This window comes from Ctenopharyngodon idella, chromosome 4 (assembly GCF_019924925.1).
Source record: "Ctenopharyngodon idella isolate HZGC_01 chromosome 4, HZGC01, whole genome shotgun sequence".
Taxonomy (NCBI): domain Eukaryota; kingdom Metazoa; phylum Chordata; class Actinopteri; order Cypriniformes; family Xenocyprididae; genus Ctenopharyngodon; species Ctenopharyngodon idella.
The window spans coordinates 7941080-7953644 of NC_067223.1; the positions used below are offsets into that span (position 1 = coordinate 7941080).

The following is a 12565-nucleotide window of genomic DNA, read 5'->3' on the forward strand; positions in this document are numbered from 1 at the left end:
TTTTCAATTCCACCCTGGGCTAATCTTTTCACTCCCGCATTCTTTTGTTCTCTTGCTGTCCTCTCACTCTCTCCTTCCTTTTCTCAGTCTTTTCAGTGCTTGCCAGTTTCAGATGGCACTTGAATGACACTATTTCAGTGCTCATATTAACAGGTTGCAGTATTCACAGTGCATGTGCGAGCAGCACGGTGCGGTGTAAATAAGAGCGAAGCAGAAGCGTAGGTGCAAAAGCTTCCTATTTCTGCCCTGTTTAGTGCAGACAACATGCTGAAAATGTACTGTTCAGCAGAATATTTTGCAATTTTATAAGCTTTTATAACAATTTCTATTTCGCCGTAAATCAAAGCATACAGCCGTCTGTTGGAAGCTAGTTATTTTAGTTTTTAAAGTTTTAAATATGGATATTTTTCTTACACAAACGCACCGCTTCGCTTCGCTTCAGAAGGCTTTTATTACCCCTCCGGAGCTGTGTTGATATCTTTTATGATGGATGGATGCACTTTTTTGGCTTCAAAATCTCATCCTCTTCACTGCCATTATAAAGCTTGTAAGAGCCAGGACATTATTTAATATAACTCCGATTGTATTCGTCTGAAAGAAAATAGTCATATACACCTAGGATGGCTTGAGCGTCAGTAAATCATGGAGTAATTTTCATTTTTGGTTGATCTAACCCTTTAGGCTCAAGTTCACTGCTTTGATATCTTGTTGCTGGAAATGTAAACGGTAGAAGCCAAAATTGCACAATAAAACAACATTACAAAATATGTAGTTACTAAAGCAATATTTTCTCTTTCTCCCCAGCTCTGCATGCCCAAAGGTCTGTCATTCCGAACACAGCGTGACAGTCGCACCCCCCAGTTCCACTCGTTCCTCATCACAAGAGAAGACGGATCTCGCACTTATGGTTTTGTTCACACCTTCTACGAGGAGGTGACCAGCCCTCAGATCTGCTCCGCTATGCAGACGCTACACCAGATGCACCAAGCGGAACATAATGCATCAGCGCATAACTGCCCTTCATCATCCTCTTCCTCCTCGTCCTCATCCTCCTCTAGTATGGACTCTTTAGCCAGCAGCCTGGATGAAGTCGAGTCTCCCTCCTCAACTTCATCCTCACAAGGGGGCCGCAGGAGCTGTGGATGCTCTGGGGAAGGCTACGACTCTGTTCGCGACACTCTGTACGCGTCCAAAGCTATGTGTCTAATCACGCCCATGCCCTTCATGCACGCCTGTAAACGCTTCCTGTCCCAGATCCACCGGGCCGTCATCTCCCATCAGCCACCCCCACTCCCTTTGGAAAGCTACATCTACAACATCCTCTATGAAGTACCCTTGCCACCGCCCGGACGCTCTTTAAAGTTCCACGGAGTGTATGAACCTATCATGTGCCAGAGGCCTGGTGTCGGGGAGCTGCCATTGGCTGATTTTCCACTGGGTGAGGCCTTCCGGTTGTTGGGTGTGGAAAATCTGGTGCAGCTTTTTACTTGTGTCCTGCTGGAGATGCAGATCCTCCTCTACTCACAGGGTAAGAAATGTAGGATTGGAACTTAAAATTTATTTTTTGTTTTGTTTTGTTTTTGTGTTATGTTTTTGTTTTGTTTTATGGTTTTGTTTTTTTGTTTTTATGGTTTTGTTTTGTTTTATTTTACGTTTTTGTTTTATGGTTTTGTTTTGTTTTTATGTTTTTGGTTTTGTTTTATGTTTTGTTTGGTTTTGTTTTATAATTATATTTTTTTAATTTTATTGAAATAATACAATAAAATATAAAAAAAATAAACATTAAAATGCATAATTTATACAATAATACTACACATTTATTTATTTATTTATTTATTTATTTATTTATTTCAGTGATGCAGCGTTTCCAAACAATATATGGACTTTTTGTACTTGTAAAGTTTGTCTAATGATTTACTGCCACAATAATTTAAAGTTATAAATTCGGTTAATTTGGAGGCTTTTCTCTGTAAATATTAAAATGCATTAAACAAATTTAAATATAAATCTAATTAAATGTTTAATCAGTTGACAGTCCTACTTTTTACATCAACTTTACAGACTGTGGCTTAAGTTTTGACTATGCAGATCAGTTCATCTCTTATTTAAGCATTTAAATTTAATTTCTGATGCTGGCAAATGCATCTCTGCAGGGCCTTTGATGTGGAGACTGAGTGTATGTAGAGGAGTCTAATGAATATTACATTACCCTGCTGCAGCACATATGCTTTTCAGCAAACACAAGCTGATACACATGCTAATGAATTCCTCTGACTGTTCTCCATATAAACTAATGATAAGATTTTGCGAGAAACATCTATTAATAATCACACTGCCCTGTTTTAGTAAGTCTACCATACAGGTGCCTTTCATCAAATTTCAGTCAGATCCCAGGATCTAAAATGAGCCATCGTCAAGTGCCAGATGCAAGTAGAAATTACTTTGATGGTTAAATCAAATGGATTTACTAGCCAGTTTTAGGAATTTTAACATTATTCATGGTTATGATAGTCAGACCTTAGCTGAAATGTCGCAGACATATCTCTCTATGACTGATCCGTCATAGAGAGACTATTTGTGATACAAATGTAGTAGGCAAAAAAAACTAGATAATTTTTATTTGTTTTTATTTTTGTTAATTTGTATTGTTTTATTTCTCTATGTTCTTCATTTATTTGTTGTTTTTCCATTTTATTATTGTTTTTCCATTTATAATGCAATATACAGTTTCGTTGCTGGTAAGACATTTAAGGGGAAGTGCATTTTTACGATTCACTGACTAGTAGTAAGTGAAAGGAGAATTTTTGACCCTCTTTTCAACATACTTTAATTACAATTTATTACATATTTATTTACTTTAGTGTATAATATAATTTCTTATATTTCTTTTGTGATTTGAACTTGTTCAATTTTTTTTTTTTTTTCCTTTTCCCATATATGTCTAGACTACCAGAGGCTCATGGTGGTTGCGGAGGGAATCACAACGTTGCTGTTCCCGTTCCAGTGGCAACATGTGTACGTGCCCATCCTTCCCGCTTCTCTGCTGCACTTCTTGGACGCCCCTGTGCCCTATCTCATGGGCCTGCAGTCCAAAGATGGCACGGACCGCTCCAAACTAGAGCTGCCTCAAGAGGTAACCCGCACACACTGTTCACATCCACAAACCTGCACTCACACTTTAAAACATATTCACACTCCTTATCATGGCACAGCCACTTAGGGACCTGGGACGTGGATGCATCTGTCAAGTGGGCTGTTTTTCTAAGAGGCTTTATAAGTTTGGAGCCGGATTGGCTTGTGACGATGGGTGATTTGCATATATGAGAACGCCCTCAGTTCTTTTAAAAAGCACCGGAGGCCTTTGCTGAAAATAGCCTAACAGTATGAGGCTCTTCTCTTACAGTCTTTATTTCTTAGCGGGATGCTGGAATGCAGTGCTTCCATGTTGACATGTGGCATTATCTTCCGATCCTTTGTTTCTTTGTCGCACTGTATCAGAATTCTTAGCAGAGGTTAATTATTCATGATTTGTCTGTCTGGGTGCCGCAAGGCTTCCCCACATCCTTATCCCTAAATCCCATTTTCCGTAAAACTCCACATCCAGATTCCCTGCTATGCATTCTCTTTGAAGTCGCTCTGACCCAGAAAAAAAGACTGATGAGAACAAAGGGGAGTGAAAGGAGATGGCTCATTTTGGAACAACTGCATGGGTTTCCGTTTTACTGCATGACTTCCGTGTTTCTTTTTGCTAGGGCTGGGCGATTTTTAAGATTTTTTTTGATTAATTCGAATTTAATTTTCTTATTTTTACATTGAGAAATCGCGATTTTGAATAAAAATGTTAGCAAACGTTACAATTAGACATGTTGACAATACAGCAATGATAACCGTTAAGAGAAGAAAATGATCTGACCTCATGATGGTGCCGGCGCGCCTGATTAACCGCTCTCATGTGACGCTCTATGAACATAGAACACATCACTATTCTTAAGCGCCTGTCCATTCAGAAACGCGTTATTGCGTTTAAAAAAATCAAACATGGGCAGTGGAATGGGAAAAAAAACAGTTATTAAACGCAAGTTGAACTTTTTTTTTTTTTAACTTGACTGCCACGTTTTTAGAATGCCGTTTCATGGGTGAGACGCTGCAAAAGACGCGAGACACGAGTGCAACAGCTAAAAAACTACTGCTGTGTTTGATATTTCATGTTTGCATGATGGTGACAGGGTGAAAGCTGCTGTTATTTTCTGTTTTTACAAAGCATTTGCTGTTAATAATAGCCTATTACTGGTGTTATTTATTGCTATTACTTTTTGGCTAAGAAATATTTTTAGCATTTCTTATTTTAAATAATTTATGAATATATAGAATATGTTTAAAATAAGTATGTACAATATTTGCCTTCATATTTAATGCATATTTTCTGCTAAGATATTTAACAAATAAGTCATTTGTTTTACATTTACACCATGTTGATCACTTCAGGTGTGGTACACTTGGAAAAGAACTTTTTTAACCAGATGGTTAATAAAGAAAATGTTACTTGAATCATATTGTAGTTAAGTTTTTAAGTTGACTAGTTAAACAAAAAAAATCGAAATCGTGAATCGGTCAATCGTTTTGAAAAGATCGAGATTTTATGTTTTTGCCAAATCGCCCAGCCCTACTTTTTGCTGTATTTTATTAGTGAGAATCTGGAACGGAGCATTTGAAAAACTTATTTCTATACAGTACCATTTAAAAGTTAAAGTCAAAAGTTTGGGGTCTGTATATCACATACTCAATATACCTAACCCACACTCGAAAATGAAAATTGTCATTAATTACTCTCCCTCATGCCATTCTAAACCCATAAGACTTTCGTTCATCTTTGGGACACAAATAAAGATCTTTTTAATGAAATCTGAGAGCTTTCTGTCCCTCCACTGATGACCTACACAACTACCACTTTCAAGCCCCAGAAAGGTAGTAAAGACATCATTAAAGTAATCCATGTGACTCCAGTGGTTTAGCCTCAATTGTATGAAACGACACGAGTGATTTGTTTGCGCAAAAAAAACCCATAATTTAACACTGTATTTGCAAAATATTAATCTCTGACACACTGGAGTCACACGGATTACTTTAATGATGTTTTTACTACCTTTCTGGGGCTTGAAAGTGGTAGTTGCATAGGCTGTCAGTGGAGGGACAGAAAGCTCTCAGATTTCACTAAAAAGATCTTCATTTGTGTTCCGAAGATGAACAAAAGTCTTACGGGTTTAGAATGACATGAGGTTGAGTAATTAATGACAGAATTTTCATTTTGGGGTGAACTAACCCTTTAAGAGCTTTGGGACAACAAACTGGTCAACCCGGCTTGATTCAATTTGTGTTTGCTGTTAGCATGTTGCTAAGCTAACAGTGCAATACTCTAATAAAAGCTTGTTTAAATGAACAGCACACAAATATTGGGTAAAATTATAACTATTATTTACATTTTGCCTCATCCACCATCTTGGATTTTTCCACTGACCTTGTTGCAGTGCATTCTAGGCTTGCCGTTTCCATAAAGTCATCTCTTGAGGCTGGATTCTGTTAAAATGCTGCTCTTCTCACAACCTTTTCCTTGTCCTTGCTTCAAAACCACTTGAGGCTGACGTGTCCTTGTGTAATAGCAAAATAGGATGGCTCACAGTGACATTTAGTTCAATTATTATGCTCCAGCTCCTGCCCATTGCCTTTGCTCATAAGAGAACAGGATTATATTCTGATCAGGAACAGTGTTGGATGTGTGTACAACAAAAACAAACCTACATGTGCACAGACACATCTTGACACATGTTTCAAATTATATACATTGATTTGAAGTAAAGACAGTCAAATTAGTGACCCTAAAGATGAACTCAAATCATAACCTTAATCTAAAACACTTTTTTTTAATAGCAAAATATATTTTTAGCTAGTTTAAATATACACATACTGGCCTAAATGCTTCTTTATGACAGGCTGGCAGCATTGTGGCCTGACAGAGCGGACAGTTCTGCTTGACTGATTTATTTTTACAGCAACAAGGTCACGCTCACACACACTGACTTTAGGGCATTTTGACTGCATGAGCTGCATTGCATGTGACTAAACAGCACACACAGTGAGATTTCTAATGATCCACTGGATTGATTTAACCTAATTCCAGATATTGGCTTCGGTTATTAGGTCAGTACAGCTGATGATGTGCTATCGCAGCTTTGGGTCAGTGTGTGTTTGAATACTGTAATTCCCTAGCCGGCCTTTGTGTTTGTTCTGGATGCTGCTCTGTTTGGCACATCAAAATGAAGTTTGCTTATAAAATAATTTTTGTGTTAATGTAGCGTTAAGGCCATTATTTTGAATTACATTTTTTAAAAAGACATCCAAATTCTCTGCCCTTAAAATCAAAATATGCACAATGGCACTCATTTTTTGGTCATACATTAAGGGGGTGTGTGTGTATATATATATATATATATATATATATATATATATATATATATATATATATATATATATATATATATATATATATATATATATATATATATATATATAATATATATATATATATATAATATAATAATGAAGCTAAATTTCATTTATTTCAAATAATTTTTGAACCAAGACTTTTTCTAAGTATTAAATTATTTAATAAATATATTGGTCCAGTAAATATATACATTAAAAAAAACAGTTCATACATATAATATGAATATTTTCAGAAATGTTTAAATCAGCCTGTTGGCATTTAATTAAAAAAATGTTGTACGGCAGAACTCAAAGGTTTGTCTTTCAGAGGTTTGAAGCGTATGTTAATTTACACATCTCCTTGCTCTCCTCAGGCGAACCTGTGTTTCGTTGATGTCGACAACCACTGCATCGAGCTGCCTGAAGACTTTCCTCAGTTCCCCAACAAGACAGAGTTCATCCAGGAACTCAGCGAGGTGTTGCTAAGTTATGGCCTCTCACCTGAGGGGGGCAATACCTCCTCTGAACCTGCCGTCAGCACGCAGACCTCCACGCTGGAGAAGGAGCTGAAAAGCACATCCTTGAGAGAGTTAGTGGACGACAGAAGGAACGGCAACCTCGGCGGGGAGGCGCTGGACATGCTGGAACTTCTTCAAGGCAACCCGACCCTGGAGCGCCTGCAGGCTCTGGCCAAAAGGACTGGGGTGAAAGTGGCCCGTCTAGAGACATTGGCAGCAGGACAGAAGGCCGTGGGGGATGAGAGCCTTGGAGGAAGGCCTCCTGTCGAGGAAGAGGAGCTGAGGAACGCTAAACTGAACGTGCAGCTGAGGGAGGTGTTCGCCGCGCGCTTCGCGACAATGTTTGCGGACTACGAATCGTTTGTGATTCAGAACTCGCCAGATTTGGAGTCCTGGCTGACAAACAGAGAGCAAATGCACAACTTTGACAAGGTGACTGGCGTGTTTCACACCAAAATATCAAACACATTCTCAATGTTATTTTTTCAGTCTAGTTTGTCACTTTTTATTGATCTTGTACCAATGTTTTCATCAAAAGTTTCAGATGGTACATCCATTATTAAGTTCTCTCATTTGATGTCTCCTCAGGCCTCATTCCTTTCAGACCAGCCGGAGCCGTACTTGCCCTTCCTGTCCCATTTCATTGAAACGCAAATGTTTGCAACCTTCATCGACAACAAGATCATGTCTCAGTGGGAGGAGAAAGAGCCCCTCTTACGAGTGTTTGACGGACGCATTGAGAAGGCCCGCCTCTACAACGTTCGCGCCCCCAGCTTGCGTTCATCTGTTTACCAGAAATGCACTTTCCTGAAGGAATCGGGTAAGAAGTATGCAGCGTTAGTGATCTGACATGAGATTGACTTCTCTTAATATATTAAATGTCAAATTGATTCGATGTTAGATCTCAGTTTAATGTGCAGGGTCAATTATTTAAATTGAATTTTTACCTCTCTGCGCTACTTTCGAAACATTGCTCAACACGTCAATCTCTCAACCACTGAAGTGAGTTTAAGGCAAGACTCTTCTTCCAAACAATATCAGTTCTAAGGTTTGAGAAGTCAGTTACGCTCACTATAGCTGAATTTATTTGATTAAAAAATACAATAAAAACACATGATCCTTCAGAAATCAATGTAATATGCTGATTTGCTGCTCAAGAAACATTTCTTATCATTATCAAAACATTTGTGCTGCTCAATATTTTGTGGAAACCACGATATTTTTATGAATAGAAAGTTTATTTGAAATAAGACATCTTTTGTAACATAACATTATGTCTTTACTGTCACATTTAATGAATTAAATTATTAATTTCTTTAAAAAAAAATAAAAATAAATAAGCTTTTCTAGTCTGTCACATTATAGAAGTAAAAATAGGACTATGAATGCCCTTGCAGGTCGGTACAAGTCTTTGAAATTATTTACTGTTGGGTGGTTTATTGTGTTTGGTGCTATTTGTTTTGTATCTATAAACAGATGCGGATATTAATTTATTCTTCTGCATTGAAAATTGTCTTCTCATTTTATGCCTTACTGAGTTTTGTGCAATCACGTCCTCCTCAGCAGAGCACCTTTTATTATTCTTTTTCTGAACGATGGTAATTCCCCCTGTCGTTGCTCTGTCACTACAAATTGTGTATTTCAATATTAATGAAGCTGTAGAAAAAAAAAATTGCTGCTTATGTGCCCAGATGATTATAGAGAGTGACAGTTCAAGAGGGCGGCTGAGGGGCCGAGGAGACGGGAGGGAGAAAGAGAAAGAGAGCAGAAGTGCTTGAAAAATGAGGAGAGGAGCACAGAATGAAAGAACTGAAGAGCGTGTTCTCAAATGAGTCATATGAATGGATCGCTTTTGAAAGACTGCCAAATGCTGAAAAGAAAAAAGCGGGCGCCTGGCGCAGTATTGTGCCATCTTGGGAAGCCTGCGTGTGTGTATGTGCGCTGTATATTGTTGAGTGTGCATCTGCTCGCTAAGCCCTCAGTACCATTGTTAGGTCAATAACCTCTTGTCACACTAAAGGTCACTATTGGAAGATGGATGCTGCTGTTCTGGCTTGAAAAATGTGCTTCTGAAATGGCACACTGCCCAAAGATGCGCTATGAAAGATGCCCAACGTTTTCAGTGTATCTCAGAATGCATTAAAGTGATAACATTATGTATTATTTGTTGTGTGCTTAAAAAGTTAGCATGTTAGTATGAAAACAAGGTTTGAATTTATTCCAATTTATGCAAAATCGTTTCTGATGCACTGCACAGATACTATAGCTACTTTATTTTCCTTGTCAGACCAATAATAATAATAATAGCATTTATATAATAGCAATAATAGCATGTTTTATAAAAGATTGAATTAATCTTACTATTATTAAATACAATAATAAAATTAATATTAATTATTCTTAGTTTATTATTTATAATTATTAGTTTATTTTTATTTATATTTTTATTAATGTTAATCTGCCAATATGTCATTATTGAAGCACCTTATGTGTAAAATTATTATTATATAATTTATTTAATAAAACGTTGTTGTTGTAATAATGATGATAATAATAATAATAATAATAATAATAATAATAATAATAATTTTATAACTAATAAAATAAATATATTATAATATTGTTGTTGTTAATTTTATTAGTTATAAAATAAGTGCAATAATAATAATATTGTTTTATAAGTAATATTATATGTTGTTGTTGTTGTTGTTAATTTTATTAGTTATAAAAATATAAAAATGCTATAATAATTTATAATAATAATAATAATAATAATAATAATAATAATAATAATAATTTACGCCAATTAATAAAATTAATTTAAAATTAATAACTAAGTTTATTATTTATAATTATTTATTTATATTTTTTTATAAGTCATTCTGCTTATTTATATATTTTTATTAGTCACTCTGCTCATTACATTTTTGAAGCACCATGTAAATTAATAATAATAATATAATAATAATAATAATAATAATAATACTTTAAAATTAAGTTATATTATTAGTAATAATAATAATACCATTTATATAATAGCAATAATAGCATGTTTTATGAATGATAAAATTAATCTTATTTTTCATTATTAAATACAATAATAAAATTAATATTAATTATTCTTAGTTTATGTGTAAGTACTAGTTTATTTTTATTTATATTTTTATTAATGTTAATCTGCCAATATTTCATTAAGCACCTTATGTGTAAAATATTATATAATTTATATTTAATAAAACATAATAATAATAATAATAACAATAATAATTTTATAAATAATAAAATGAATATATTATATTATTATTATTGTTGTTGTTGTTGTTAATTTTATTAGTTCTAAAATCAGTGCAATAATAATAATAATAATAATAATAATAATAATAATAATAATGTTTTATAAATAATACAATTATTAAATGTTGTTGTTTTTAATTTTATTAGTTATAAAAATATAAAAATGCTATAATATGATTTATTATTATTATTATTATTATTATTATTTTACACCAGTTAATAAAATTAATTTAAAACTAATAATGATACTTAGTTTATTATTTATAATTATTATATATATTTTTTATTAGTCAGTCTGCTCATTTTATTTTTGAAGCACCTTGTGTAAATGATTATTATTATTAATTTAAAATTAAGTTATATTATTATTAGTAGTAGTAGTAATAATAATAATAAATTATTATTATTACAATAACATTTTTTTAATTATACTGTTTATTTATTCTAATTTATTTTTATTTTAGTCACTCTGCTTGTATTTCATGATTGAAGCTCTTTATGTCATTATTCAGTTGTATTCTAAAATAACCCATGCAAAGTGCATCTTATTAAGAGTAGATTTGTGAATAAATTACTTTTTATTTTCAACTACTTTTATTTTACTGTTGCTGAAGTCTAGCCTCGAGCTCACAGCTTATGGGTCTGTTATTAGTGAACATTCTGAAGTCACATGCCACTTCAACACATCAACGCAACAGCTAACCCTTCTCACTCGAGCTATGTTTCTCATCTCCAGCCCAGGCCATAGAGCAACGGCTGAGAAAGATCGACCACACGGCCATCCATCCTCACCTGCTGGATATGAAGATTGGCCAAGGAAAATACCAGCAGGGCTTCTTTCCCAAACTACAGGCTGATGTACTCGCCTCAGGGCCCACCAACAACAAGTGAGTCCGCTTTATGGCACATGACACCATTATGAGACATTGACCATTCAGTGTGGGGCATGTGACGCTTCAGCGTCAGTATTAGCTGAGCAACTCTTTAAAGCTTGTATCAATATGTGTGTGTGGGGGGGATGACTAATCGAAACCCTCTGTGATCAGGTGGTCCAATCGCACATGCTCGACTCAGCGCAGAGTGGACCGACACAGACAGCAGAACGAACATCTTGTGCTGGACAATGACCTCAAAGAGGTGAGACTGCAGCAGTTCTTCCTATTCAGCCTCTCTCCTCCTTTCTCTTTTTCTTTTCATCCTGTTCTATGTGCAGCCTGTGATTACCACAGACTCTTTTCATGTAATTCCTCCCATCTTAAGTCTTTTTGCTTACTTCATCTCTTTTTGACTGATAATTTCACAGGGACTCATTTGCCAGATGGTAGATAAAACTGATGATAAATAAAAGATAGTTCATCCAGAAATGATAATTCTGGCATCATTTACTCATCCTCATGTAGTTCCAATCCCGTGAGGCTTACTTTCCTCTGTGGAACACAAAAGGAGAAATTTTGAAGGTTGTAACTGTCAGTCTTTTCCATGTAGTTACAATAAATAAGAACGTAAGCTTTTAAGCTTCGAAAAGAATCCAAAAGCACCTTAAAAATGACCCGTAAGACATGTTGTATTTTGTGACGTCTTAGTTTTAGTTGACAATAACAACAATGATATCAGTCTGTTCCTCAAACAATTAAAAATTGTTTTTGGTAATTGAAATAAAGCTGAAATAAAATAAAACATAAAACAAATATGTAGTAGAAGTACTAAAATAAAAATAATTTAAGCTTTAAATATAAAAAAAAATGACAAAAACCATAACAAAATAACTATAATACTGACCAATATTAAAGTCCTTTATCATCCCTATTCGAAAGCCACTACAACCGAATCACTGAACAATTCAGACCAGTTTTATAAGATCAATCAGATCAATCGAATCATTTGAAAAGATCTGACTCAAATGAATGATTCATACAGCAATTAGTTGTTGTTACATATCTCATAAACGTGCCAAAGAACAGTAAAACGGATGTCAGGATTTTTCAATCAGTGAGCTATTACTCGGGATTTATAATACTGACATGATAATGACAGCAATTATCCATAAATCACATAATTCCTGATGTCTGAATCATGTAAATGGTCTTCAGGGCTTTAAGTGATTTACATAAAATTTGACTTGTAAATGGTTTTTGATGAATCATGCTTTAGTACAAAGGCCTCTTGGGCTTTTTGTGAATCTGTCTGTTCTCATTTCTTCATTTGTCTGCTTTTTTCTTACTTTTGAGCTTGCATTTTCTCTTTCAAGTGTCTTGGTGTTTTCTCACTTGTCT

The 12565-nt window shown here is 34.8% G+C and overlaps 1 protein-coding gene across 4 annotated transcripts in view; it reads left to right on the forward strand.

Moving 5' to 3' along the window:
- dennd5b (DENN/MADD domain containing 5B) overlaps positions 1-12565 on the forward strand; it is a 46073-nt gene that overhangs the window by 21608 nt on the left and 11900 nt on the right. For all 4 annotated transcript variants that reach the window (XM_051889944.1, XM_051889946.1, XM_051889942.1 and 1 more), the window contains 6 exons: positions 805-1528; positions 2946-3133; positions 6855-7430; positions 7587-7818; positions 11029-11179; positions 11339-11429. In XM_051889944.1, the coding sequence (XP_051745904.1) occupies positions 805-1528; positions 2946-3133; positions 6855-7430; positions 7587-7818; positions 11029-11179; positions 11339-11429 (1962 nt within the window). The remainder of the gene's footprint in view (positions 1-804; positions 1529-2945; positions 3134-6854; positions 7431-7586; positions 7819-11028; positions 11180-11338; positions 11430-12565) is intronic.